Raw genomic sequence first — 24,866 nt, forward strand, 5'->3', positions numbered from 1 at the left:
CAGAGAATTCAAAGGATCATCAACAACCCCCTCCCCCCCCAAAAAAATCAAACTCGAATTCTAAAAAACTCTTTCTGAATATTCACCAGTGTTGTCTTCCCCAAGTGTTTCCTTTTAGGTAGTTACCAATCTGTTATCACCACTTTAGTTATTTTCTGGCTATTTGTTTCCCCATATAATTTCTCTTTGCTTTGTCTGAAAGAGAAAAGGTCTTTCTTCCATTTGTTATTCGCCATATTTTTTGCTATTAATGTATTTTCTACTTTCCTTTTATGCGAAGCCCATAGTCATGAATAGTGTGAAAGTTTACTCTGTCTTTAGATCTGATATGAATGCACATTTATTCATCTTTTGGTTTGACTGGTCTCTTGTCGTACTGAACTATTACAATTTTAATAGCGTTTAATGGATTACTTCCTTTGCATTTTGGTTAATACCCAACGAACAAGAGTTATTTCTTAACCAGATTTACCTTTTATCAGCTCTTTTTTGAGTCATTGTTCTTATTTTCAGAAGTCTATTTACTTAGAAATGGTAGGATTTGGTCAAGGATATGGTCAGATTTGTGGTAAGGACTACCATTAGCTACCAACTTCACACTACAAGAATATTGTCAATAGATATCACCCATTTTATATCAGATTTGAATATGACTGATATTATAAAACTTATAATATCAGATAATTTTTTAGCTGATTTCTAAACTCTATTAGATATCACATGGTTTTTTTCAACTGATATATAATATTTTCATTTTTCTAAGAACTTATAAAGACATCAGTATAAATTGTTAACTGATATCTTAAAACAATACTTATAATTTTTTATCCTAACACTGATATGTAATGTATTTTTTCTGCCTTAAATTTTTTTGTCCTACTCCCAAGTCCCAACACTTAGACATATACAGATATACTAAAAATTAAAAACCTAGGTCTAGCCCCAATTTGGCCAAACTCCCAGACCCTTCACTCTCGATCTACCTCACCCAAAAAGGCAAAAACCTAAAACAGAAACACTCACGCTCTTGCGCTGCCCTCTCTCTGTCTCCCTCAGTCGCCTCTCTCGTCGTCGACTCTCAGCCTCCATCGATTACTAAAATCAACCCAGACCCTCACTCTCGATCTACCTCACCCAAAAATCGCACTCTCTCAGACTCTCACTCTCTATTCTCTCAGAAAGCCAGAAACCCAGAGGTCCATCGTCATCTCGCCCCTCTGTCTCGCCGTCATCTCGCCCTCCTCAGTCCAGAGGTCCACCGTCGCTGCCACCTCGCCGCTTTGAACCTGTCGACTTGGTTGCGACTTCTTTGTAGTCGCATCGCACCCCGGCATCTCTCTGGCCGTCGCAAGTTGCTTCGCACCCCAGCCTCTCTCCACTCCAGGTCTCTGGCCGTCGCCGTTGTTTAAGCATTAATTTATTTTTTTCTTATCTGGGTATGTTCTTTAATTTTTTTTTTTTTTGGCTTTGAATTTTTTTTAATTGTTCTGAGATGGGTACCTGTTAAATTATTGATTTTGGGTGATTTGAATTATGAAAATGGGATGGAATTTGGTGTAGATGAATGCATGGAGGGACAGGAGTGCGGCTTGGCCCGTGGCCAACCCTGTTGTGACTTGTGCTTCAGTTACTGATGCTGGTTTCCCAAGTAATTTTGTTGCTGATCCCTTCCTCTATGTACAGGTAAAAGGGGTGAATAATGTATATGAGTGTACCATATTTTAGAGTGCAGTGGGTGCATAATGGAAGTGTACAATAAAACCCATGTGTTCTATCTAGCATGTCTGTGTACCAGATTCAATTTTTGTGGTTGAATATCAGTACAAGCTTTCATCACATATACGAACCTATGTTTTTTTTTTTTTACTGTTTAATTATTTTGTTCAATATGATCACCCTTTTTCAGATTCATTTGGAATGTGAGCATGTGAGTTTTTTAGGGGATGAACCATTTCATTAGGAGGGTGCATGCTTAGTCTCCTCGGATGCCACTAGCTGAGCAATGATCCAGCTAGCCTGTCTAATGGGTGATGAGTTCACGTTTGTAGCTATACTTGCAAACATGGTCACCCTAACAAATGAAAATTTATATATTATTTCATATGTTGCAGGTATTCCTGATTTTGCTGAAGTTTATAGCTTCATTGGGAGTGTTTTTGATCTAGACACAAAGGGCCATGCTCAGAAACTCAAGGAAATGAATCCCATCAATTTCGAAACTGTGAGTTGGATTAAACTATATCACTTTCAGTGATTTATTCTTGCAAGTTTAAAATCTATAATGCTTGAAATTGTGTAAGATTTGCCTGTCTAGCATTTTTACAGAGAAAAGTTTATTGTCATCAGATAGAGGAAAGGACCCTGTATAATGGTGGTTTTTGGCCAATAAATAAATAGCGAGGGCAGGTGTGCCTATAATTATTATAATTATGAGAGGTGATGTGACTGTAATTGTAATTGGTTATTTCTACAGGTTTTGCTGTTGATGAGAAACCTCAGCATGAACTTGTCTAGTCCAGACTTTGAGCCAATTGTAAGTATTACTATTTCTTGTTGTTATAATTGTAATTTTCATTTGAGCAAGTTATATGTTTCTATTGTTTCTCATTGAGGCTATGCTTATTCTCATCAATCCCCAATGCCCTTCTAGATTTGGGTATCAAAAACAATGTGGTTCTGATATATTGCTTTTTTCATAAAAGTGGCACATATGACTTGCTTTTAGTTGTTTACATGAGTTACTTGTTTTTGGGTTGCTGAAGGATTTTTTGTTCTAGCATAATAAAGCTACATGTTTTTTATTTTATTTTTGCTTACATGTTTTATAGTGTCAAGCAGTATTAAAAATAAATACTGCTAGGCTTTGTGGATAAATCATACATGCTGACTTAGAGAAAAATGACTTAAAAATAAATACTCACTGATGTCCTGACTTCTCATTTAATTTGACATCACCATACAAATATATTTCTTTTTTATAAAACTTGTGACATTCTTTAATGTTGACTGGTTAGTCATGTTGTTTGGTTCAGAGGAAGGTCCTGGTCAATATGAAAACAGTTACTGCAGGAATTGTTGCCAATGCTCAGATTAATGATTTGTCATGTTGAACTTTTTAGTACTTAAAGTTAACTGGTATGTGCTTTCCATTTCTTATATCATCTACCAATGTACCCTCACTTATGTCTCCTCCTCTTATCTTTTTCTTTCCCCCTTCTCATTTTTGGCCATTTTTACCTTGTGAGTGTTTGTCTTCACAACAACTTCGTGACATTTAACTTTTTCCCCCTTAAGGAAGAAGTTTGCTGGAAGCCAAGCTGATAGAAAGGAGAGGGAAGAAGCCAAAGTACTGGAGATGCACTTTAACTTCAATGAAATTTGGGTTCAGACCATGTTTTGAATGAGGATTGCAAGTCTGGCAGCTAAGTGGATCATTCTTTTCATCAGACTTATAGTATTGTTGGGGCTTTTTGTAATACAAGTTGTCCTAGATTTGGTTTTTGTTGTTTAGTTCATGTAAATGTTAATTTTTTAGTTCATGTAACTATTTAGTTAACTTAATTTATTGAACCATCTTTTGTTCTTATGTAGGGCTGTTATATCTGAGGCAGCACAACACATGGGAGGAAATTGAAGTTGATGAGGTGCAGATTTCATTGGTCAATTTTGTCGGTAATTACATGTAGAGATGTTGGTGATCATCACATGCAAAGATTTAGTATTAGTGATATATATATGTGCGTATTTGTTTTTGTAAAGGGAACTTGAAAAGAATTTAGAGGGCTAGCTTTAGATATTAGGATGGAGATATGGACGAGGGTTGTCCCCATTTTTGTGGGTTGTCAAATCCTTTTTGTAAACTATCAGAATACTGTTAATTTGGATGTTGGAATTTATGGAAATGGAATAGATTCAAATTTCAGGCACAATTGTTTGTTCAATTTATTGATATCCCTTTTAGGTGAAAAAAAAAACTGATATTGATACCTAGGTAAATATCAGATTACCTATCATAGACCTGATATTGATATCGAGATTATATATCAGATTCTACCATAGACCTGATATTGATATCATGATTTTATATCATATTTTACCTCAAACCTGATATTGATATCAGGTTATATGTCAGTATTAGTGTCAAATAGGATATCTATTGACCAGAATTATTGATATTCAGATTTTGTAGATATCAGAAATAATATAAAATATGATATCTATTTGGTATTTAGGACATCAGGTTGGAAAAAAAAAAAGATATATAAAATTATTTACATATCAGTTAAAAACTGATATCTTAAATGTGCACATTAGATATCACGACGCGCTATATCAGACGATTACCCTAATAGATATCAGTCCACGACTGATATCTATTGACAATTTTGTAGTAGTGTCACCCATGTCATATTTCACTCATTTTTCATTTTAAAGTTATTTGCTTTTATCTGAGTCAATTTGAGTTGATACCAGTATCAACCACCTTTGGGTTTACATACAGGGTCTGTCTTCACACAAATTGAGCAAAGTCCTAGGCTATCAAGGCAAGAAAAGAGCCTCGACCGAGATTCATTACTGAACCTCGGTCCATAATTGGTTGATCCAAACCTCGGCCCATATATCACAGCCGAGGATTCCCCCTGTTTTCTTTCCGCCCTTAAAAGGCGATGGCACACCCCAACCTCTTTGCCCACGTGGCACAAGAGATCCCATGTTTTAGCCTAAACAAAAAACATGAAAGTCGAAGAACTTACCTGGTGCATAAGACTCATGTTGCACCAGTTAGCCAAACCATTCATAGAACAAAATCAAAAATTTCCATGATTGCAAAAAAAAAAAAAAAAAGATTGATAATCAATTGTCATGAAGTAACGACCTAAAACCTTAAAATCTCATTCCTATTCGTTATCTTTCTGAAGTGAGAAACAAAACAAGGTTTTGTTCCACGGCTACCTGGGTCGAGTCTTACTATACGGGCCACAAAGTATAAACTTTGGGCTTTTAAAATTAAACTTTAAAACTTGGCCCTTTTAGTAAGAAAAAAAATAGAACAAATACAATTTAATTTGTTCTTTGTTTCTTGTTTAAGAAAACATCAATTGAAAACCTTTTGACTCTTAAGCATGTATGTCTAGCTCTGATACCACAAGTAAACATCATATATCATAAACAAACATATACCATATGCATACATGATTAAAAACACAAAAGGATATATCACTGCATATTAGTTAACACGACTAACTTGGAGTTGAGGAAGTCATCTGGAACAAGGAACACATGAACTATTCTTCTATTCTCTCTACAACTTAATGCAACTAGTTTATGGGGATCAGTTTCTGCAGTATGTATGAGAACAGGGACTAGCTCTATATATAAGGGTTAGCTTGACAAGTCCTACCCATAATGGACTAAGTGCATGTCATGCTTAAACATTGCCCCTTATTCTAGAGTCCTAATTCATATCTAGGTGAGCTATTACAGTTCTCAATAAGTTCTCAAACCTTATAAAACACTGATAGTATAGCTGGTATAAGGTTGAATCTGTATAGACTTGGGTAAGCTCGATCAATTCTTTTGTCCTTAAGTCATGGTGACTTGCTATTGTTTCCTAAGTGAACTAGAATTGTCCACATAGACTTCTTACATTCTCCCACTTGGACAATTTTAGTTTACACATCAAGAACATCAAAGATTGAACAAAGGATTCTTAGTGATCACATGAGCTGTACTAAATCAAAACTTACTTCAAGACTTGGTCAGTTATAACTTAACGCAACCAATTATAACTTAACGCATGTCATTATCAAAAGACAAACTCACTATATCCTTGGAATTGATTTTTACAATCAACTTTAAAGTAATTTAAAAATCAATCAATTTTGAATAGAAATTTAAAAAAACTTCAAAAAAAAATAAGAATTAAACAAAATCAAAGAACATAACTGATGATGAAGTGAACCATCGGCCAGACGATGGCGGCGATGTCCAACAAAACCAACGACAACATACATGCACTAACAACGCCTCACCATTTTTCCTTATCTCCATTCTTTTCTTTCTAACTCCTTTTCTCTCTCCTTTCTCTTTAATGACATTTTTGATTTGTGAAAGGGTTGAAATCGAATAAGGGATGGGTTTTGTAGAGCTTAAAGAAACAAAGAGAATGTGACCAACATTGTCTTTAATACCGTTCAGGGTGACTGGTTGTAGAAAAAAAAATTTAGGGACTCAATTTGTAGCATGTAACGGTTTTCTTGAAGAATGGTTTGTATGTGGTTGTAGAAGGTAGAGAGACAAAGAGATTTGTGGTGTTTTTGGCCAAGGTTGACGGATTTTTTTTCAGAGGGATAGAGTCGTTGTGGCGGTGGCGACATAGGGAAGTGGACGAAGGTGGAAGGGATTGAGGTCATTGCCATTGTATTTTTATTCTTCTATTTTTTAAATTTTTAGTTTGCAGAATAAAATGTGAAAAGGAAATTTTAATTGATTAGTATCTTTTTTAAACAATGAAAAATGTAAAGTTATAATTGGTCAATTTTCATTTGGTAAACATAGAAGTTCACTCAGGGTGACCTAAGTATTGTCCAAAAATGATATATATATATATATATATATACACACACAAGAATGCTCTAAAACTAACTAGTTAATAAGATAATACAAAACTAACTACCCTATTGGGCCCACTGCACAATGTAATTTCAAAATCCGAACCATTTATTTTTTAAGCCCAACTTCAAAGATCATTCCTGTAAAAAATCTTCAAAATCGAAAGTCATTTAGCCATTTGATTATAATAACAACTATTTCTATACTTTTATCAAAAATACTGATCGTCTATTTATTTGATCTCAATTAGATGACTACATGATTTTCGATTTAGTTGATTTTTTGCAATGATAATCTTCGAAGTATGACCTAAATAATTGATGGTTCGGATTATGAGATTAGTGATGTGGTGGGCCCAAAAGTATGGTTAGTTTCGTATTAACTTGCTAACTGGTTAGCTTTAGAGCACTCATATATATATATATATATACATTGAGAAACATACCATTTATATATAGTCAATTAGATTATATTACCAAATCATTAATATTTTTGACAATAAAGAAATTTACTTACTAATTTAGAAAAATTATTTGGTGTATCTAATATACCGCCACATAGTGTAACCAATTCAACGTGTAATTGTATTATTAGACGGTATATTTATATTAGTAAAGTATAATATTAATAACATCCAACCATATTATGATACATTGAATTGATTACACCACGTGACAGTGTATCGGTTACACAAAAAAATTTCTCACTAACTTTTGACCTAGGACAAAATGTCCACAGATGCAGCTATTTCACAGATTTGGCTCTGCATTTCGCAACTTTTGTATTATAATTGTATCCACGTTATTAAAAAAATTCATATCATTATTGTCCACGTGGAATTTAATGATTTTTTAGACGGAGATTTCCATTAGTTAATACTTAATAGATGAATTTGAATTTTTTTTTTTTTTTTGTGAATCAATATGAAATACTCTATAGTTAGTGGATATATAATGCAAACCGTCCAGGCCCACCCAGCCGTGAGCCCAGCCCAGCCCATCCCATCCATCCCTCCTCCTCCTCCTTCTCCGGTCTGATCCCTCCCACTTGGTTTACTTCGTTATACACTCGTTCTAGTCTCTTCTTTACACAGTCTCTCCCTTACTCACTCCCACAGTCCCAGTTCGGCTGTCCCACCCAATCTCGGAGGCTTGTTTCGCCGATTTGTTCTCGGACCAAAAGGTATTTCTTCTTTACGATTTAATTTCACAAATTTTCTGCTGAAAGTTTAGGGTTTTATTTCCATTTTTTTGGTGCATTTTCAATGTCGGTGTTTTTAGGGTTCAATTTTGTCATTGCTGCACCTTTTTAGCTCTCTTTTTGATTCACGAGTGAGCTTGCTGTGCTGCTGGTTCGGTTTTTGGTATTGATTGAAAAGAATCCCTATTGCAATCTTTTCCCATCATGAGTTTTATAGTTTTTATTTTGTTCAAGAAAGTGTTTTTTTTTTTATGAGCAAGAACTGAAGAAAGTGCTTCTTCTGATAGGCTACTATGGCAACGATAAGAAATCTGAAAATCAAGACTGGTACCTGCAAACGCATCGTGAAGGAGCTTCATTCTTATGAGAAAGAGGTTGAGAGAGAAGCGGCAAAAACAGCAGACATGAAGGAGAAAGGAGCTGACCCTTATGACCTGAAGCAACAGGTATGGCCGTGTATGGTCAAGACTTGCAAATCATACACCAGATAGCATTATTAAAGCTGTCCTTGTCTTTAAATTTGTTTTCTTCTGCTGTTGTTCTGTGCACGAAATTATTATTGTTGCAGATGTTTGATTTGTTCAAAAGAACAAATATGAAAGTTCGTGGAAATTCAAAGTTTTATTAGGTCAGTTAAGTTTGGCAGAATTTGGAATACATGATTGTCTGGGCTATCTGAACATATGAGCTCTAAACTTCTCTTTAATTTGCATGGCTGTCTTGATTTGTGGCATCCTGCCATATTTGATGTTATATGTGAGTCAGTTATCATCTGTTCTTGGCAGTTACATGATATAGATATGGTTCATTTCCTTCAGTAAAAATATAGTACTTGACATTTGTTAAGAATACAGCTTTCTTGAGCTTTTTCAATTTACTTTGATTTTTTTTCCTTTTCATGATTTTCTGCATATTCTACTCATTTCCTTATCATTTGGAACCTTATAATGTTTGTAAAGGGGTAAAATACACCATGCCTCCATGGATGTTAGTGGAAAATCACTTTCAAGCGTTTGCCACAATAGCAGAAAAATAAGTCTCTAGTCTTTTCTCTTCTTTTTTTCACTAATTGCTGTTCTATGAGTATATCATTAGTAAAACTTTTGGTCCAAATTCATGCGAGCGGATGATTTATATGAAATTTTTAGTGACCATTACTCCTACAACTCAAGGCATATTTGTTTAATTCTCTACTTATAGTCTGATCTAACTTTTAGTATGCCACTTATTTTTAACAAAGATTTGGGGTTTTTCCATTGCTAAAACAGTTTCTTCACAATCCTGATTTTTAAAACCATTCCACACTTGAAAACCAAGATCCTTACCCGTGGGATCTCATTTGAACCCTCCACAAAATGTCACTCTCATTTTGATTCTTGCACACTTCTATTAGATGGGCCTAATCAGAAGACCCACAATGGCTTCTCCATTTCTTTGGGTTCTTATTAATAGTGTACCTGGAGATCAAATTGCAATTCTTTTGGTGGCAATGGTATTGAAGATGGTTTTGATACATTAGTGGGTGATCAGTAAGATGTAATTACTTGACCAGTACACTGTACATGTACACATAGATGTGCAGATAAGCTTGTTTTCTTGCTGTGTGAAATACATTACGATTTATGGTGTTTTAACAGTTTTTATCCACAAGAATAAAGGTTTGAAATGCACAGAAGGTGACAATAGACACTCTTAATATAGATATGGTTACCAAATGGCATGTTGGGATTGTGAATCTGTGAGTGATGCAGATTAAAATGCATAAATTAATTGTTTCGATTCATTAGTTGTTCTAATAGGTCAGAGTAGTTATGCTTGTTAGATTGCATAATGTGAACAAAAAATTCATTGCCTCAATCCTGACTTTGATGGTTTAAGAAGTTTGCCTATTTACTGTATTTAAATACTTCATTGGCAAGTCAACTGAAGAAGACTCAATTTTTATATATATCAAAAAATTTAATGTATAGATGTCTACCCAGTATCCATTCCAAATTAAATTCCCGTGTTCTTGATTTCTTTACAGGAAAATGTGCTGGCTGAATCAAGGATGATGATTCCCGATTGCCGGAAGCGCCTGGAGGGTTCACTAGGTGACTTAAAAGGAACTTTGGTATGTATAGGCTCTGATTAGTCTTACCTTGAACAATCAACTCAGTTATCCCCAAATTCTTAAGCACAATATTTATTTTCAGGCTGAGTTAGAAGAAGAGTTGAACCAGAAGGAAGGCCCTGAAATTGAAGAAGCTCGAACTGTTATTGCAGAAGTTGATAAGTTGTTTCAGACAACAGAAGCCTAGTGTCACACCTTTGTAACATTTACGAACATTGGTGATTTCAATCTCCATTGGATTTTTTTTTTTCAGTCTCAAACAATGGACATATAGTGTTGTCTTATATTCCAAGGAGCCTTGTTCTCCTGCCTGTATTGCTACTTTTTTAAGTATAAGAATAGAAATTGCCTGCTGCTTCTCTCATTCAGTTTCCATCGACAATCTTGAATATCAGTTTGTTTGGAACTATGCCATGTAACGTTGCTCAACTTTTTTCCCAACTCTCCCTCATAATGTGAGACTCATGATATTGTGGGCTTCTTGATACTGTGGGACTCAAGAGTCCTTATTGGAGAAAGTTAGAAAGTGTTGGGAAAAGAGTTGGTGTGTTTTTTTTTTTTTTTTTGATCGCATAAAGAGTTGGTGTGTTTAGTAAATACTCAAAAGAATATAATGACACACCAGCACCATGTTGACTGACCTAATTGTTCAGTTTACTTTTGCCTGCTCACACCGTGAGCAGATTTGGTACCCAGTTTTGGGTACTAGGCTTTGATCAAAGCCTTTGATCTTAGTTTTCTCTCCCTACTCTCTCTCTCTCTCTCTCTCTCTCTCTCTCTCTCTCTCTCTCTCTCTCTCTCTCTCCTCCAAGATCAATGGCTTTGATCAAAGCCTGGTACCAAATCTGCTCTCGCTCACACCAATGCAGTCTTCATGTTAAACTGCCAAGTCCACTTCCCAATAGCAGGTGCAGAAACCCATTTCATATCAAGCAAACCCAATCATATCTCACATATTCTAAATAAACCTATTCATATCACAAGCCCCATAATTTCTCACAAAGATCTAATAAACCAATAGAGATAACATAAGTGAAATTAGAGCAAATAAGGAAGATTACAGCTTGGGATGTCACAGATCGATTTGAGATTTGTACCTAAGTCCAGCTTGGGTTCAGGGTTCTTTTGTCTTTGATGGAGGCCATCAAAGAGGAAAGATAGCCTTCGACCATCAGAAGGAATAAATAATTAGAGCGAACAGCAGGGGTTGCTTGAGAGCTCTTCACCATCAAAACTACGGTTGCCCATTGGTTTGGAAATTACCGAACCGACCGAATTTGTTTGGTTTGGTAAACCAATTTTAACAAGCCAAAAATCGAAATTCCAAAATTGAAAAAAATTCGGTTTGGTAGTGATAAAAACTAAAAAAAGTTGGTAAACCGACCGATAACCGAAAATCATCACACAAAAAAAACCGAATCAATTTTTACCGAAAATTACCAATTATCGAACAATATATTGAAAATTTCAAAAAATGTACCAAAATTTAGTTTATATATTTATATATAATGTAGCTACATTAATATGCTTTGTAGCTTATATAATACTATTTTATGATCTATGTTGGACCCAAAATCTTAAAAAAAACAAACAAACAAACAAACTTGGTCTACAGGTTGTTGATGTTGACTTCGGAATTGAACTTTAGATCACGCTCGCTGTGTGATTTTAGTTTGTGTCTGTTTTTGGAATGGCGGGTTGGATACTTGCAAAAGAAACTCGACACTCAAGTCAGTTTTTGTCTGATATGAATGAATGCTCAACTGGTTCGATTGCGTACCTTCTCCAATGACTATTACGTATGTATAGTCGAAGATTTATTGTGGGTAAAGTTTACGACGTAATGCGCAAGTCTCTCCTTCCACACGTCTTCCATCCCGACGTTTGCATGATGTTACTTGCACTTCACGCTCACGTTATCAATTGAATTTAGTCACGAGGATGAACTTAACCACGTCGTTTTGGGTTTTTTTACCATAATAGATTTACAAACCAAACTTAATTAAATTACTCTTATGGTTTAGCCCAAATTTCGTTTGTTACTCTGGGCTTCACATTTTTAATTTAAATTTTGGGCTAAGAGAATAATCTTTCTCACAATCTATGTATACTAAAAATTTTATAGCTATAGGCATTCATCCCTATAACCCTATATCCTATATACTAAATAGTTATAGGGTATAGTATTATTGTATTACAAAACTGAGGACAACTGACAAGGCGAGAATGAACCACTCCACAAATATTTGCAAAGGTTCAATGTAGAGGCGTTGGAAGTCGAAGGAATACAAGAGGATTTCTTAATCCGGGCATTGATAAATGGGCTTCAACCTACACAGTTTAGTTACTCATTGGGAATGGATCAACCCACGAGTATGAAGGAACTATTGGAGAGAGCTAGATGTATGTGAATGTTGATGATCTTCATTATGTTCATTAGGCGAATGCGAAAATTTCTCTATTGAATGAAAAGGGATCGACTTCAAGAACTGCAGAAATGAGAAACAAAAGAGAAAAGTATGTGCAAAGAAGTGAAAAATGAGGACATCCCGCGATGAGGAATAATTGACCTTGAGGATTGGTGAGTCGATTTGTTTTGTACACACTTCGAGCGCGAGAACAAATTCTAATGGAGATTGTGGACACGCAACTCATTCATAGGCCTAATACTATGTCCATTGCTCCTTCTAGTTGACCTCGCAATAAATAATGTAGGTTTCATCGAAATCATGGACATACTTAGTCACGTATGCTTCAAGTAATGAAAATTTTCAAACTCACATGCTTCAAGCAATGAAAGTAATCGAATTCACATGCTTCAAGCAATGAAAGTAATCCAACCCAAATGCTTCAATAGGTGTATGTCCCTCATGGACAAAAGGGGCATCATGGGCAAGCTAACCAATTGGGCCTCATCCAAGGCTCTGGTGTATGGCCCAATGCAATCTATTTGAATGTTGCAATTTCTTATTGCAGAAGAAGTTTCAATGTTAGATAATAGACATTACCATTGGTGTGCGAGTTTTATTTTAGTTTTTCTTTATTAATTAACTCGCGTCTATGAGTTTTGAACTCAAAAGTAACTTTAATAAAGGGAGATAAAGTGTCATCTACTAGACCAACTGGTCATAGACAATTGCATTTTAGTTGAAAAAAAGAAAGAAAGAAAAAATTGCTTGTTTGAAAATGAGATGGTGAATCATTTTGGGCCAAATTAGGCATAAGAAAATGGCCCCTAGGAATAAAAATATCATGACATGGCCCAAAAGTGGAGTCATTTTAGATTCACCCAGCGTATGGGCTTATGTGAGTACAGAGCCGAGGCCCAGACAATGGTTTAGATTTTAGACAAAAATTTTGCAAGACAAATGACCATACTTTCTAAAAATAAATCAACTCTCAAGTCTCAACAACGTCTACAATGTTGAATCTCTTAACAATCATTGTCATTAGTTAGTTTTTCTATATTTTTTTTAAATGATAGATGAAAGAAGATGATTGGTGCATATTTCCCCATTTCTAATTTCATTTTGCTCCTCTCACTGTCTCATATTTGTTTTTCTAAATATTTTATTTATGGTCTCAATTGTTATATAAAAAAATAAAAAACCCCAGCGAATTCAGTAGAAACCAAACGAAACCATAGTTTTTTTGTGCCATTTGTTTGTATGTTGTAATATTTGTTTTTATTTTTTATTTTTTTGATAATTATTAAACTGTCGGATTGCACTTAAATGGTAAAAAGCAATTTTATAACGAAAGGCAGAAAGTGGGTTGGGTGTGGAATCGAGCTGATTCAGATTCCAGAGTCCGTCCCCCTCTGTCTCCAAATTCAAAAACCCCAACAAAAGAAAACAAAGAAACCCTAACAGGGAGGGAGGGATTCCATTTTGCTTCTGGGCTTTCAAAAATGGGAAGCAGAAAAGAGGAAGAGCGAAACGAGAAGATCATCCGAGGCCTCATGAAGCTTCCTCCTAATCGAAAATGCATCAACTGTAATAGCCTGGTACACTTCTCTCTTTCTCTCTCTCTGTCTCTCTCTGTCTCTCTCTTTTCGGCTCGAGAGTTTTATTCAAATGCAATTTTGCTTGTACAGGGTCCTCAGTATGTCTGTACGAATTTTTGGACATTCGTTTGCATGACTTGCAGTGGCATACAGTGAGTTTTTCTTATTTCTAATTCATTTTTTCTTCAATATAAATTTGGTTCTGCTAGTTTTCTGACTTCGAGATTGCGAAGCAGGCTTATTTTTTGCTTGGAAATGGGAAACTTTCCTAATCTGCTATATTTGACTTAGGTTTTAGTTTGATCAATTTAATCTCAAGTCTGGCACTACTATATTGATGCTCTAAGTATTACTTAAATTTGTGCTCGTTTCCATCTATGCAACAAAGCCATTAAAATGGGTATTGAAGCTGGAGGTTGATATGGAATGTTTATGTGTTTTGTACGCTTGAAAGTTTAATTGAATACAAAAATTTCAATTTTTGACCCATATGACGGGAAACTATTGCAAAATGGGATTTGTTGGAGAGATGGTCACCATGCTTGTTGCAACATGTATTGGTCACCATGCTTGTTGTTGCACCTTGATTTATTTGCTTTGTTATCAGCTTCTACAGTTAAAATGAAGTTTAGAATTTTATGAAGAACAAGTGTCACAACTTTGGAAATGCGACTTAAAAAGTGTCACAACTTTGGGAATGTGACTTAAAGTGTTAAAGAAGGAAGATAATCTTAATAAATGGATATGAACAAGTCCAAATAATTTGTCAATACTTAAATTTCAAAACATCTTATACCAACTTCATAACCTGTTCATATATACTATCATCTGCAAGATCACATAAGGAAACTTTTTAGCATCATATTTCATGCATCATGTGACATTCTTAAACTAAATCTGATGTTATTTATACAACCATACTTAAGGAATAGCCTAATACTCATCACAAAATCCATAACTTTGAATCAACATCTCAAAAACCATTAATTGTCAAATATCCAACTGGGACAAGATTTATTTTGTCCTTAAAACATTTAGCATATTAACTTTTGATAGTGAACTGCAGTTCTCTTTCTCTCTCCCTCTCCAATTATTTTCTGATTTTTCTGAATGTGGAGATTGTGTTCTAAATTTTCTGAATGTTTCAAACATAAAATAATACCAATCCAATCATTTTTTCCTTAGTGGTTTGTTTCTATGTTTGGGGCTTACCACTTACCTTAAGCATCAGAGACACTTGGTGTTCATGCAAGAGCCCAAGTTTTCCATTTGCCTCCATTATAACCAGTTTGGTCTTGGGTATTGGGTTGGATTATTGAGCTTTGTCTTGGGCCATTTTAAGACATTGAATGAGATGAATTTCCAGATTACTATGCTTTTGGGCTGTCTAAATGCTATCTAATGAAGTGGCTAACCCAACTAAGCAAGTGCCAAATTTTTTGGAATTAGTACTAAGTTGGGCTTCCCATCGTCCTGGAATTAGTACTAACGATGGGAAGCCCATCGTTAAGTTGGAATTAGTACTAAGTTGGGCTTCCCATCGTCTTGGAATTAGTACTAACGATGGGCTTCCCATCGTTAAGTTGGAATTAGTACTAAGTTGTGTACTACTACCCACATCAAATTTTTGTTATAATTTTAAAACTTTCACCCATCCAAAATAATAGATAAAATATTGAGAACAACCTCAAATAATTTGGAGTGTCACACCAGGTGAAATGTTTTGGAAGCCTTGGAAATATTTAAGAGCAGACTAGGGTTCTTAAATTCAATTCTTTTGTTTACTCACATAGAAAACATGATCAGGTTTTAAGCCATCTGGTATCCTAAAATTAAACAGGGTATTTTAATTATTTCAATCAATCATGTTGTATTTGGACAATGCATTACAGAGGGAATCTAAAATAGATTGACTCTTAAACTCTCAATGTCTGATATAAACTTCTCTTGAAGATAAATTACTTATAAAATCCTTCTAGATAATTTAACAGCAAATTTCCTTTTAACGCGGTATTCATTGTTATAAAAATGATTGTAAAATATTAATCAAGGGTGAAACGCTAGAACTGCTGAGTAGATTTGTGTTTTGCATGCAATGTTGCAAATTATAGAGGCGGGCTTGTATTTGGCATCAGGATGTGTGTGTGCTTTTTTTATTCTTTTCTTTAATTTTTTTCCTTTTTTGTTGTTAATACATTTTAAATGCACACGAGCCATCCATTTTCTTTATCATGAGAGCTGGAATTTTACATTGCTACACGCTTCATTCTGATTTTTGCTCTTCAAATGAGTGTGTCTAGATTTTGAATTGGCATTAGATTTCTGTATGCTGAGATGATTAGTTCTTAGAGTTTGAGATTTTTAATTCTACATTGACAATTGAATTTTCCTTCAAGTAGCCACTGTGTGTCTTCACAACTCTATTTATACTAGAGAAGAATACTGCTGGTTGTACTTGAATAGCTATTGTCAATTTAAATTATTTTAAACTCGTTCTTTAATCAGTCACCACCATGCATTTGACTCTCCTAGCAGTGGGTAATTTAAATGGTGTGGTATCTTTCTGCTGGGTGGAGAATTTCTATCACTTCAGCTAATTCTGTTGAGATTGACATGATATACATGTGCTTGATCCACCTTTCCTTTCTTTCCCCCTAATAAAAGCATCCATATTATTGTGTGATACAGTCGTGAATTTACTCATCGTGTGAAGTCTGTTTCCATGTCAAAGTTTACTTCACAAGAAGTTGAGTCACTTCAAAATGGCGGTAATCAGGTACTTGCTGAATTCTCTTTCTCTTTGGAAGAAAGGGTTTGCTTATTTTCATTCTGATGTGCCGTTCACTCTTTTCAGCGTGCAAGGGAAATATATTTAAAAGATTGGGACCTTCAAAGGCAGCGATTGCCAGACAGCAGGTGATAGATAAATGATATATTGCTACAATCTTCACCATGTGTATTTCAAGGGCAGAGATTTTATTCATGTTTTCTTCTTGCAGCAAGGTTGATAAAATCCGCGAGTTCATAAGAATTGTATATGTGGATAGAAAATATGCTGGAGCAAGGACCTCTGAAAAGCCTCCAAGAGATATGCAGGCAAGATAATGATAAAGCAACATAGACATGTATTATATTGTTCATGAGATGATAAGATTTTACTGAACTTTACAGTATGTTTGCTTCTGTCACAGAAATATTCAGTAATTTATATTTCTTGTGGAACTAAAGGAAAATAGGTCAAAAATTGAAAATAGTCTTCTTAATTGTTCTGTTTTTTTTTTTTTTTTGGAGCATTAAGAAATATTTGGTGGCCAGCCCTGCTCTTCTGTTCTTATTTTGTTCCATTGAAGAAATTACAGAACAATACACAACATAAGAAACACAACAATTAGGCCGTAACTGTATACACCAATGTCCTTATGCTACACTTCAACTTGTTTCGTTCTGCCAGGATTAGAAGTCTAACTTCTGCTATTCCTTACAGAACCATAGAATCCATGAAGACGAGACAAGACGTGCCAGTTCTTATCATTCTTATTCTCAAAGTCCACCTTATGATTATCAGTATGAAGATCGACGGTACGGGAAACAGACTGGTGTGCTTACCAGGAAGCCTGGTTCTGATCGAGGTCGCTATGAAGGAAATATGTCAAGTTTTGTTTACAGTGCGGGTCGTTTAAGTGAACAAATGTATGAAGACAGGTTTGCAAATGAGGGCTCTGGTTCAAGAGTTTCGGATTACTCTGTGTCAAGTGGAGGTGATGCATCCAGATCTGGAGTACAGTCTCCTAATTTTCAGAAGGACATTGGATCCAGCAGCCCATCTTTTCCATCTCCACGGGATAATTTAAGTGAAGTAAGCCACCAAGAGAAAAATACATTCTTGGATGCAAATGTCAAAAGACATGCAGAGGGGATACCATGTCCGCAGGTTGTATGTTTTGTAGACTTTCTTTTATCATTGACAAAGATTTGCGTAATTCAATGATTCTTTTAAAATTTCAATGTGTGCCTCTTTAAAATTTCTCATAGGATGCAGCATAACTTTTGTTGGGCCCCTTTAAAATTTCTCATCTGCTCAATACAAGATGGCTGTTGGCCACACTTAGCATATGCACTGGAGAATTTTTTCTACATGACGAAACATCAAAGCCAACAACATCAAAAGGAACTTTAACTATGTTTTGCTGTTACCATACTTGCATATATGGCACAACTACATACAAAACTTATATACCATGTACATAACTACTCAAACACATCATACATAACTACTTAACTTCAAGCTATATTTTATATAACTCAATGTAAGATGGAAAAAGGCCCGTCAGTCTTTTTGGTGTTCAATGAATTCTTATGTATGCATGTGTGCATATAAGTGTAGATGTGTGCATTTATACATATACATACATACATACACTTACAAATTATACACACTCGATGTTTCACTTGTGCAAGTCCCTCAGCGTCATTGAACACATTGACTCTGACTTTACTGTGCACCAACTTGATCAACAGCCATTGGTGATTCATGATGCCTCACAATTGAGAATCCATATGTGTGTGTGTATATATACACATGATGTGTGTTGTGTGCGCATATATGTGCCCAATCCTTTTTGTTTATCATTGTTTATTCTGTTTGTTGATCATATAATGCTCCCCCTGCTTTTTCAATCACCTAACATTAGTTGGTTGTTCTTCAGAGAACTGTATCCTCAGGAAGTTTTGGCTCAGTGGATAGCTTTCCCATGTCTCTCAAGTCATTTAATTCAGGCGGTTTACCAGATGCTGTCTCTGAACCTGACCAAGCTGCTGGAACCCTCCAGGATAAATCAATTTCTTTAACGCGACCTTCTCGTTTTGGAAGTTTTGATAGCTTGGATCTTTTCAAGGCCCCAGTTAAACCAGAAGAAGTCTCTTCTGCAGCTTCCTCCATTGATTTGTTTCGGTTAGATGCAGCATCTACGTCTCCATCCCTAGATTTATTTCAACCGTCTGTATTGTCCTCTGCTTCGTCTATGAATATGCAACAACCTCCTAAAGCTTTTTCACCTTCTTCCTTGGAGTTATTTGCTGATTTTCCTCAGCAGAAGTCAACTCCAACCATGGATAAACAAGTACTTGAATCTGTTCCTAGAAATGAAGGGTGGGCAACATTTGATATGCCTCAACCCTCAACTTCTATTCCAGGCCGTGAAAATATTATCCCTGCAAATATAGCTTCCAATGGTGGATGCTCTATTGGACAGTTTGATCTATTCTCATCATCAAATACAAGCATGCAGTGGGCGACATTTCAATCTTCTAGTATTCATGGAACTTCTTCAAATATTTCTAGTCCATGGAGTGATAGTTTGCATAATTTCACATCTTCGAATACCACAACAAGCACTCAGGTAAGCCTCATCATGATCAGAACTACACCCTCATCAAACACTTATTGGGGTTTTTGGAATAATGGGGAACTGTATACTTTTTTAGTGCATGGTTGGTTTCATAAATTTCTGAGGCTGAACTTTGGGGCAATGCATATCTGATTTCTTTCAAAAGTTTTTTTTCTTCGCTATTGGTGGATAAACTCTTCTAAAAGATCATGATGACATTCTGTGTACATGGATAGCACTCCCTTCTTCTTGTTTTATTTATTTAAAAAATATAATTATATTTACTTAAGTTGGTGGCATGCAATAAAAGTAAGGGATTGTAATCAGGTTGATATGTTGTTTCTGAGTAGTCATGGAATGCCTTTGAAGATTCTATCGGACACCTCCCTTTGGAGGACACTAAGAAGAGTAGTGAACAATTAGCGACAGGCAAGCTTTTGGCAGCTGGAGACCAGTATCTGGGATTCAAAATTTCTGAGGTTGCTGCATCAACCTTAAATTTCTTTCAATTGTTTCTATTCTTCTTCTCATCAGTATGGACTTTGCTTTGCAGGACTCTAGTAAAGATGGGATTCAAAGAGCTGCCTTGCAAGGTGAACCCCATGATCCTGGGCTGTCACCACATGTTGTCTTGGGGCCATCATCTACTCCACAAGTGCTTCCCCATATGGTTTGTACTCTTCAGTTGCTTTAGCATTTTTGCTGTGCTTTGGCCAGTGGAATCTGCTTGGTAGTAAACTAATATCTTTTGTTTGTATATTGGACTTTTTCTCCCTAAATTACAGGAAGAAATAAAATCACATGCCACTGACCACAAATCAAATAACCCTTTTGATCTTCCTTATGATACAGATCTGGAGCAGAACAATATGGTAAGTTTTTGTTAGTTATTGCACCATGGGTTTGGCTTAGTTTTTTTTTTTTTTGTTGTTGCTCATTTGCTATGAAAAAAATGCTCCCTATCTCTACCAGCTTTATGTAACCTTGGTGTTTGTGTGTTTACATGAGGATTCTAAATTTGAAAGTGATTAAGGGCAAGGGTGGAGTGATGATATTATTTGTCTACCATACCTGTCAAGAATAACCAGAGACTGAGCCTTAGTTGATATTGGAACTGAACTGTACTTGCTGCGAAAGCTGAGTGCTCTTAGAGATATTTGTGGGAATAGACAATTAAAAGTCAAATGTCAATGGAACCTTAAATTCCCTAATATATCACTAACGTAGCCTAGGGGTAGGGAGGGGGGAGAGAACCAATTTTAGTTTTACCTAGTAGATTAACTATGCAACTGATTCGAAACTTAAGTTTTAACCAAACAAATAAACAAAATAAGTGTGCACAAGAGTTTTTAGGTGGAAAACCCATAAGGGGAAAACCAAGACATAGTCCAGAGCAAATCAATCCACTAAGATAATAAAGAAGTACATACAAGGCGCAATACCACTCTAATTACTAGATGCCTTCAAGAGAGCAGATGAGTCTATGCCTCTTGCTACTTCTAAAAATCTCATGGACTTGATCCACTTTCCTCTTCTTAAAATTGGCATACTTAACAGACATTTCATGCATAAAATGTTATCTGATGAGACATTTGTTTAATTGGTGGTCCGTGTTCAATCATATTTTAGACTGGTCTATTGCTTAAAAGTGTTTCAGATGAAACATTTGTTCAATTGCTTGTTCTTTCACTGTTGTGGTTTTAATCTCCTGAGCAAGTCTGCAAGTGATGTGATTTATAGACTGTAACATATTGGTTTTAATCAATGTATACCCTGTCATGCTTGGACTGTAATATGTTTCAGTTAAATTAAAGAAGTATTTGGACTGTATCTTCCAATTTACACACACACATATATATATATACTATTATAGTTCAATCATCCTTGGCATATAATTGGTCTACAATTTAACATGAAGTTTCTCAAACCTAACGGTGCCATGAAGCTAAAACTCCTTTGTTCATTTTCTCAATGATCAAGAACACCAAGAGTTTTCTTTTCTTTTTCCCTCTCTTCTTCCATAATTTCAGGAATACTGACAGAAACTTTGAGTTTTAAACATAAACATGTACACTTTTTAGGTTTATCGTTTCTCATTGTCTGTGTTATCTATTTCAGTTTTTGGACATGAGCTCCTTACAAACTTCTCTCCCAAATGCCCAGTTGCAATCCTCATTCATGGGTGGTGTACCTCAGCCATGGTTTCCCCAAAATCCAGTGACTGTGATGCCTTATATTCCAGCTGCAGCAGAAGGTAAGTTTTTTAGTCCCAGCTGAAGCTACATTATTTTCTTTTGGTATTGTTTTTTTCTTTTTCCTGCCACTTGTACCAGAGCTGTATGTTTGTTAATCCAATGGTGCTTGAAGCATCATATTAGATGCTACGAAGAAATTGCAGAACCATTAAAACATGTCTAGTCATAACAATCTTATCCTTTTTATTCAATGTGATTTTGATTTGATTGTGTAGGTGGCTTGCAATACATGGCAGGGCAAGAACAAAGTTCTCAAATTCCGTAAGTTGTTTTTCTACTCATATTCTGGATTCTGTTTTTTTCTCATCATGGCTATTATATCAGTTTCCGGTGATTATGCTATCAGCATCCTAATATGTAAGATGATAGTGGACATGGCTTCAGATCCTACAATTTGAATTTGGTAAAAGTTGGCTATTGCTAATACCATTTAATCAAATAATAGTTTTAACCTCAATTTCTTAGATGATGAGATTATGATTAAAATGATAAGGGTATTGATAGTTTTAATAGATTGTTCTTAATTTTTAGAAGATCAAGAAAGAAGAATGCAACAATAAAGTTGTCTCTAAAATGGAACCAACATAAATAAACTTGAAAGATCATGTATTAGTTTATTATACCACATTAGTTCAAAATAAGTAACTGTTTTGCAATTACTTATTGCATAAGTAGATTCTAGACCTAAAATCTAAGATATAATAGTATAAATTTATCTTTCTCTTGAGTTATGGTTTCTTAAATAATTTTCTTTTACAGTTAAAATTGTTAAAATTTCACTCCCAATTGATTTAGGAAGCTAAATTCTGTAAAATACTTAACCCAAATTATCTATGTCATCTATCTTTTCCAGCATGTGGACACAAGACTTTAATTAATTTTTTTACTCAATACTTTTTACTAACCTAAATGGGTTAATTACAATTTACCCCCCAAACTATTAGGGGATTTTCACTTTACTCAAACTAAACTTTTTGACACTTCACCCCCAAATTATGTTCCGTCAAAACATATAACCCCCTACCGTAAAAAAAAAAAAAAAAAAAAAAAAAAAAATCAAATGGGCCTTCATTTTTCCATACGTGCCACGTGTGCAAAGCTAACAAAGAAGACCATTTTTTTTTTTACGAGTTGGGGGTCTTTTGTATGACGGAACATTGTATAGGGGGTTAACTGTTAACAAAATTAGTTAGGGGGGCAAAGTGTGGATCCCAATAGTTTGGGGTGATAAATTGTAATTAACCCAAATTAATTTAATAATTTGTATAATTATTTTACTGATAAGAAAACTTGTTGTTATGTATGTTTTTGAAGATAACTTTTGATGACTAAGAGGTTGGTATACTTGTTAGAGTTGTAATACTTTACCCATGGGCGTTTGATGACAAAGAATGTTGGGTCCATTGAAAAGTGTGAAGACGTTTCTGTAAGCTACATCAAAATAGCGGTTGCCTTATTTGTCGGTCTCAGTTCTATTTTTCATTTTTTAATGCCATCATCGAAATAGAGAACTGCGACACTCACTCTTGAGACTTGTGTTAGTATATTGGTGGTACTGGATAAGCTTGATTATGTTGGTATAAGAGATTGATGCTTGACATATTTGCTGTTGCATTCTGTTATTTTTTATGCTTGTAACTTTTCCTGAATTTATGTGGAGTTGCTTATTTTTGCAGGAGTGTCCCAACGCAGGGACCTGTTGCATCTATTGGAGGGAATCCTTTTGCATAGGATTATACTGGCGAGATTAGTCTTTCGATCATCTTCAGTTGGTAGTAGAATTTTTCCAGTGACTTTTCAGTTTTCAGTGTGTTTTTACTTTTAACTTAATAAAGAATTCCAATTCACAAACGTTTGGCGAAATAACATTTAGTTTATTATCAATATGTATGGCAAGAGAACATTTTCATTTTTATCAAATCATAATTACTCACTTTGCAAAGTAATTTCATGCAACATATATAGTTTATTAAAACCATAATGATTGAACTTGATTAATTAGAAGTTTACCCTAAGACCTTGTACTCAAGAACGGATTATGGATTATGAAGATTTGTCATTTGAAAAATAGACTATACATATCTTATAGTGTAGGAAAACTTTCATTTAGTTCATTTAATTTAACAATTTATTGATAAAATTTTAATTAAAGTCTAATAATATTGTAACCATTTCATATTACATAATATTGATCCATTTTCGAGTGTTCAGCAGTGAATTTTTACTTTTTCTCAAGTCTTAGTTTGTTCGGCTTTATGCAGCCTTCACAAACCTCATTTTATATCCTAGGAAAGTATGAGGTAAACCTGTACCTTATACTCTTAAAAATAAAAAAATAATGACATATTTCTTTGACAAGGCAATGATCAAAGGACTTTATTTAGAAAAGGTTTTCTTTACTCAAATACCACATGGAATACAGGGAGTGTGTTCTCGTACTACCCAAACTTTTTTTTCTTGCTAATTTACCACCTAAAATTATCAATATATGCCAATGTAGCACTTGTCATCTATATTTTTGTTAAATCATCAACTTTTTTCTCAAACTTTCTAGTTTGCTCTTAAGTATAATTAAATATTCTTTTGTAAAATTCGTTAAAAATAGCTTGGGTTTCAGAAAAAATCACCGAAAAATCATACAGACTCGTTTAAGTGAGTATTAATTATCTAAGGGTCAAAATATTTTTGAAAATCACAACTTCTTTAAATAAATTATCAAAATCTCATAATAAATTTCAAATAAAATTTAAAAAATTTACGGGGTCTCACATCGGGGGTGAGGGTGGATTGGCTGGATTTGTTTATTTTATTTTTTTAGTTTAGAGTTTTATTTGGATTTTATTTTTATTTTTTAAGATATTCTATAACATGAATTGACAGTAGTACCCTTTAAGTTAACAGAAAATTGACAGAAATAGATAAGTGCCACATTGGCACATATTGATAACTTCAGATGGTAAATTAACAAGAAAAAAGTTTGGGTGGTACAAGAGCACACTCCATATAGTCCATGTGGTATTTGGGTAAAAAAGCCTTTAGAAAAATAAGGACTTTATTTGGAAAAAAAAAAGTTATAAGGTTTTTTTCTAGATAAAAAATGTTAGAAGGACTAAATTCTTTTATTTATAAAAGTGAATTTTTATTGAAATCTCAATTCCTTGATGATGTAGTGATCCAACTTCCAAGTGATATAATGTGTTAGAAGATGGCAAAACTGGACTGATGTGCTCTTATAGCAACTACTTTAGAATGAATGAATTAAATGAAGAGGAAATTATAAATTTGGTCTACTT

The 24,866-nt window shown here is 34.7% G+C and overlaps 3 protein-coding genes across 6 annotated transcripts; all 3 read left to right on the forward strand.

The window, feature by feature from the left end:
- Positions 1-2,043: 2,043 nt before the first annotated feature.
- On the forward strand, positions 2,044-3,742 carry LOC147282801 (protein REVEILLE 4-like). 3 transcript variants are annotated; one of them, XR_015123115.1, is made up of 3 exons: positions 2,044-2,221; positions 2,474-2,533; positions 3,299-3,742. XR_015123115.1 is itself a non-coding variant. In XM_086249282.1 (3 exons), the coding sequence occupies exons 1-3, from the start codon at positions 2,063-2,065 to the stop codon at positions 3,398-3,400; spliced, it is 324 nt and encodes a 107-aa protein (XP_086105408.1). In that variant the 5' UTR covers positions 2,044-2,062; the 3' UTR covers positions 3,401-3,742. The 3 variants fall into 3 exon arrangements, 2 of the variants coding, with proteins under 2 accessions (XP_086105408.1, XP_086105409.1); XM_086249282.1 differs by having other exon boundaries at positions 3,296-3,742; XM_086249283.1 differs by lacking the exon at positions 3,299-3,742 and adding an exon at positions 3,015-3,287.
- Positions 3,743-7,554: 3,812 nt separating this feature from the next.
- Positions 7,555-10,293, forward strand: KIS (tubulin folding cofactor A (KIESEL)). Its single transcript, XM_086247754.1, has 4 exons — positions 7,555-7,794; positions 8,100-8,258; positions 9,839-9,925; positions 10,008-10,293. The coding sequence occupies exons 2-4, from the start codon at positions 8,106-8,108 to the stop codon at positions 10,110-10,112; spliced, it is 345 nt and encodes a 114-aa protein (XP_086103880.1). The 5' UTR covers positions 7,555-7,794; positions 8,100-8,105; the 3' UTR covers positions 10,113-10,293.
- Positions 10,294-13,660: 3,367 nt separating this feature from the next.
- On the forward strand, positions 13,661-23,493 carry ZIGA4 (ARF GAP-like zinc finger-containing protein ZIGA4). Of its 2 annotated transcripts, XM_086246898.1 has the most exons (13): positions 13,661-13,931; positions 14,022-14,083; positions 16,620-16,707; positions 16,786-16,847; positions 16,931-17,027; positions 17,416-17,862; positions 18,638-19,330; positions 19,669-19,797; positions 19,872-19,988; positions 20,104-20,190; positions 21,437-21,572; positions 21,789-21,834; positions 23,250-23,493. In XM_086246898.1, exons 1-13 carry the CDS (start codon positions 13,836-13,838, stop codon positions 23,302-23,304), a joined length of 2,115 nt encoding a protein of 704 aa, XP_086103024.1. In that variant the 5' UTR covers positions 13,661-13,835; the 3' UTR covers positions 23,305-23,493. The 2 variants fall into 2 exon arrangements, with proteins under 2 accessions (XP_086103024.1, XP_086103023.1); XM_086246897.1 differs by lacking the exons at positions 13,661-13,931; positions 14,022-14,083 and having other exon boundaries at positions 16,663-16,707; positions 16,935-17,027.
- The last annotated feature ends 1,373 nt before the right edge of the window (positions 23,494-24,866 follow it).

Source organism: Dryas octopetala, chromosome 6, assembly GCF_963921425.1.
Source record: "Dryas octopetala chromosome 6, drDryOcto1.1, whole genome shotgun sequence".
Lineage (NCBI taxonomy): Eukaryota > Viridiplantae > Streptophyta > Magnoliopsida > Rosales > Rosaceae > Dryas > Dryas octopetala.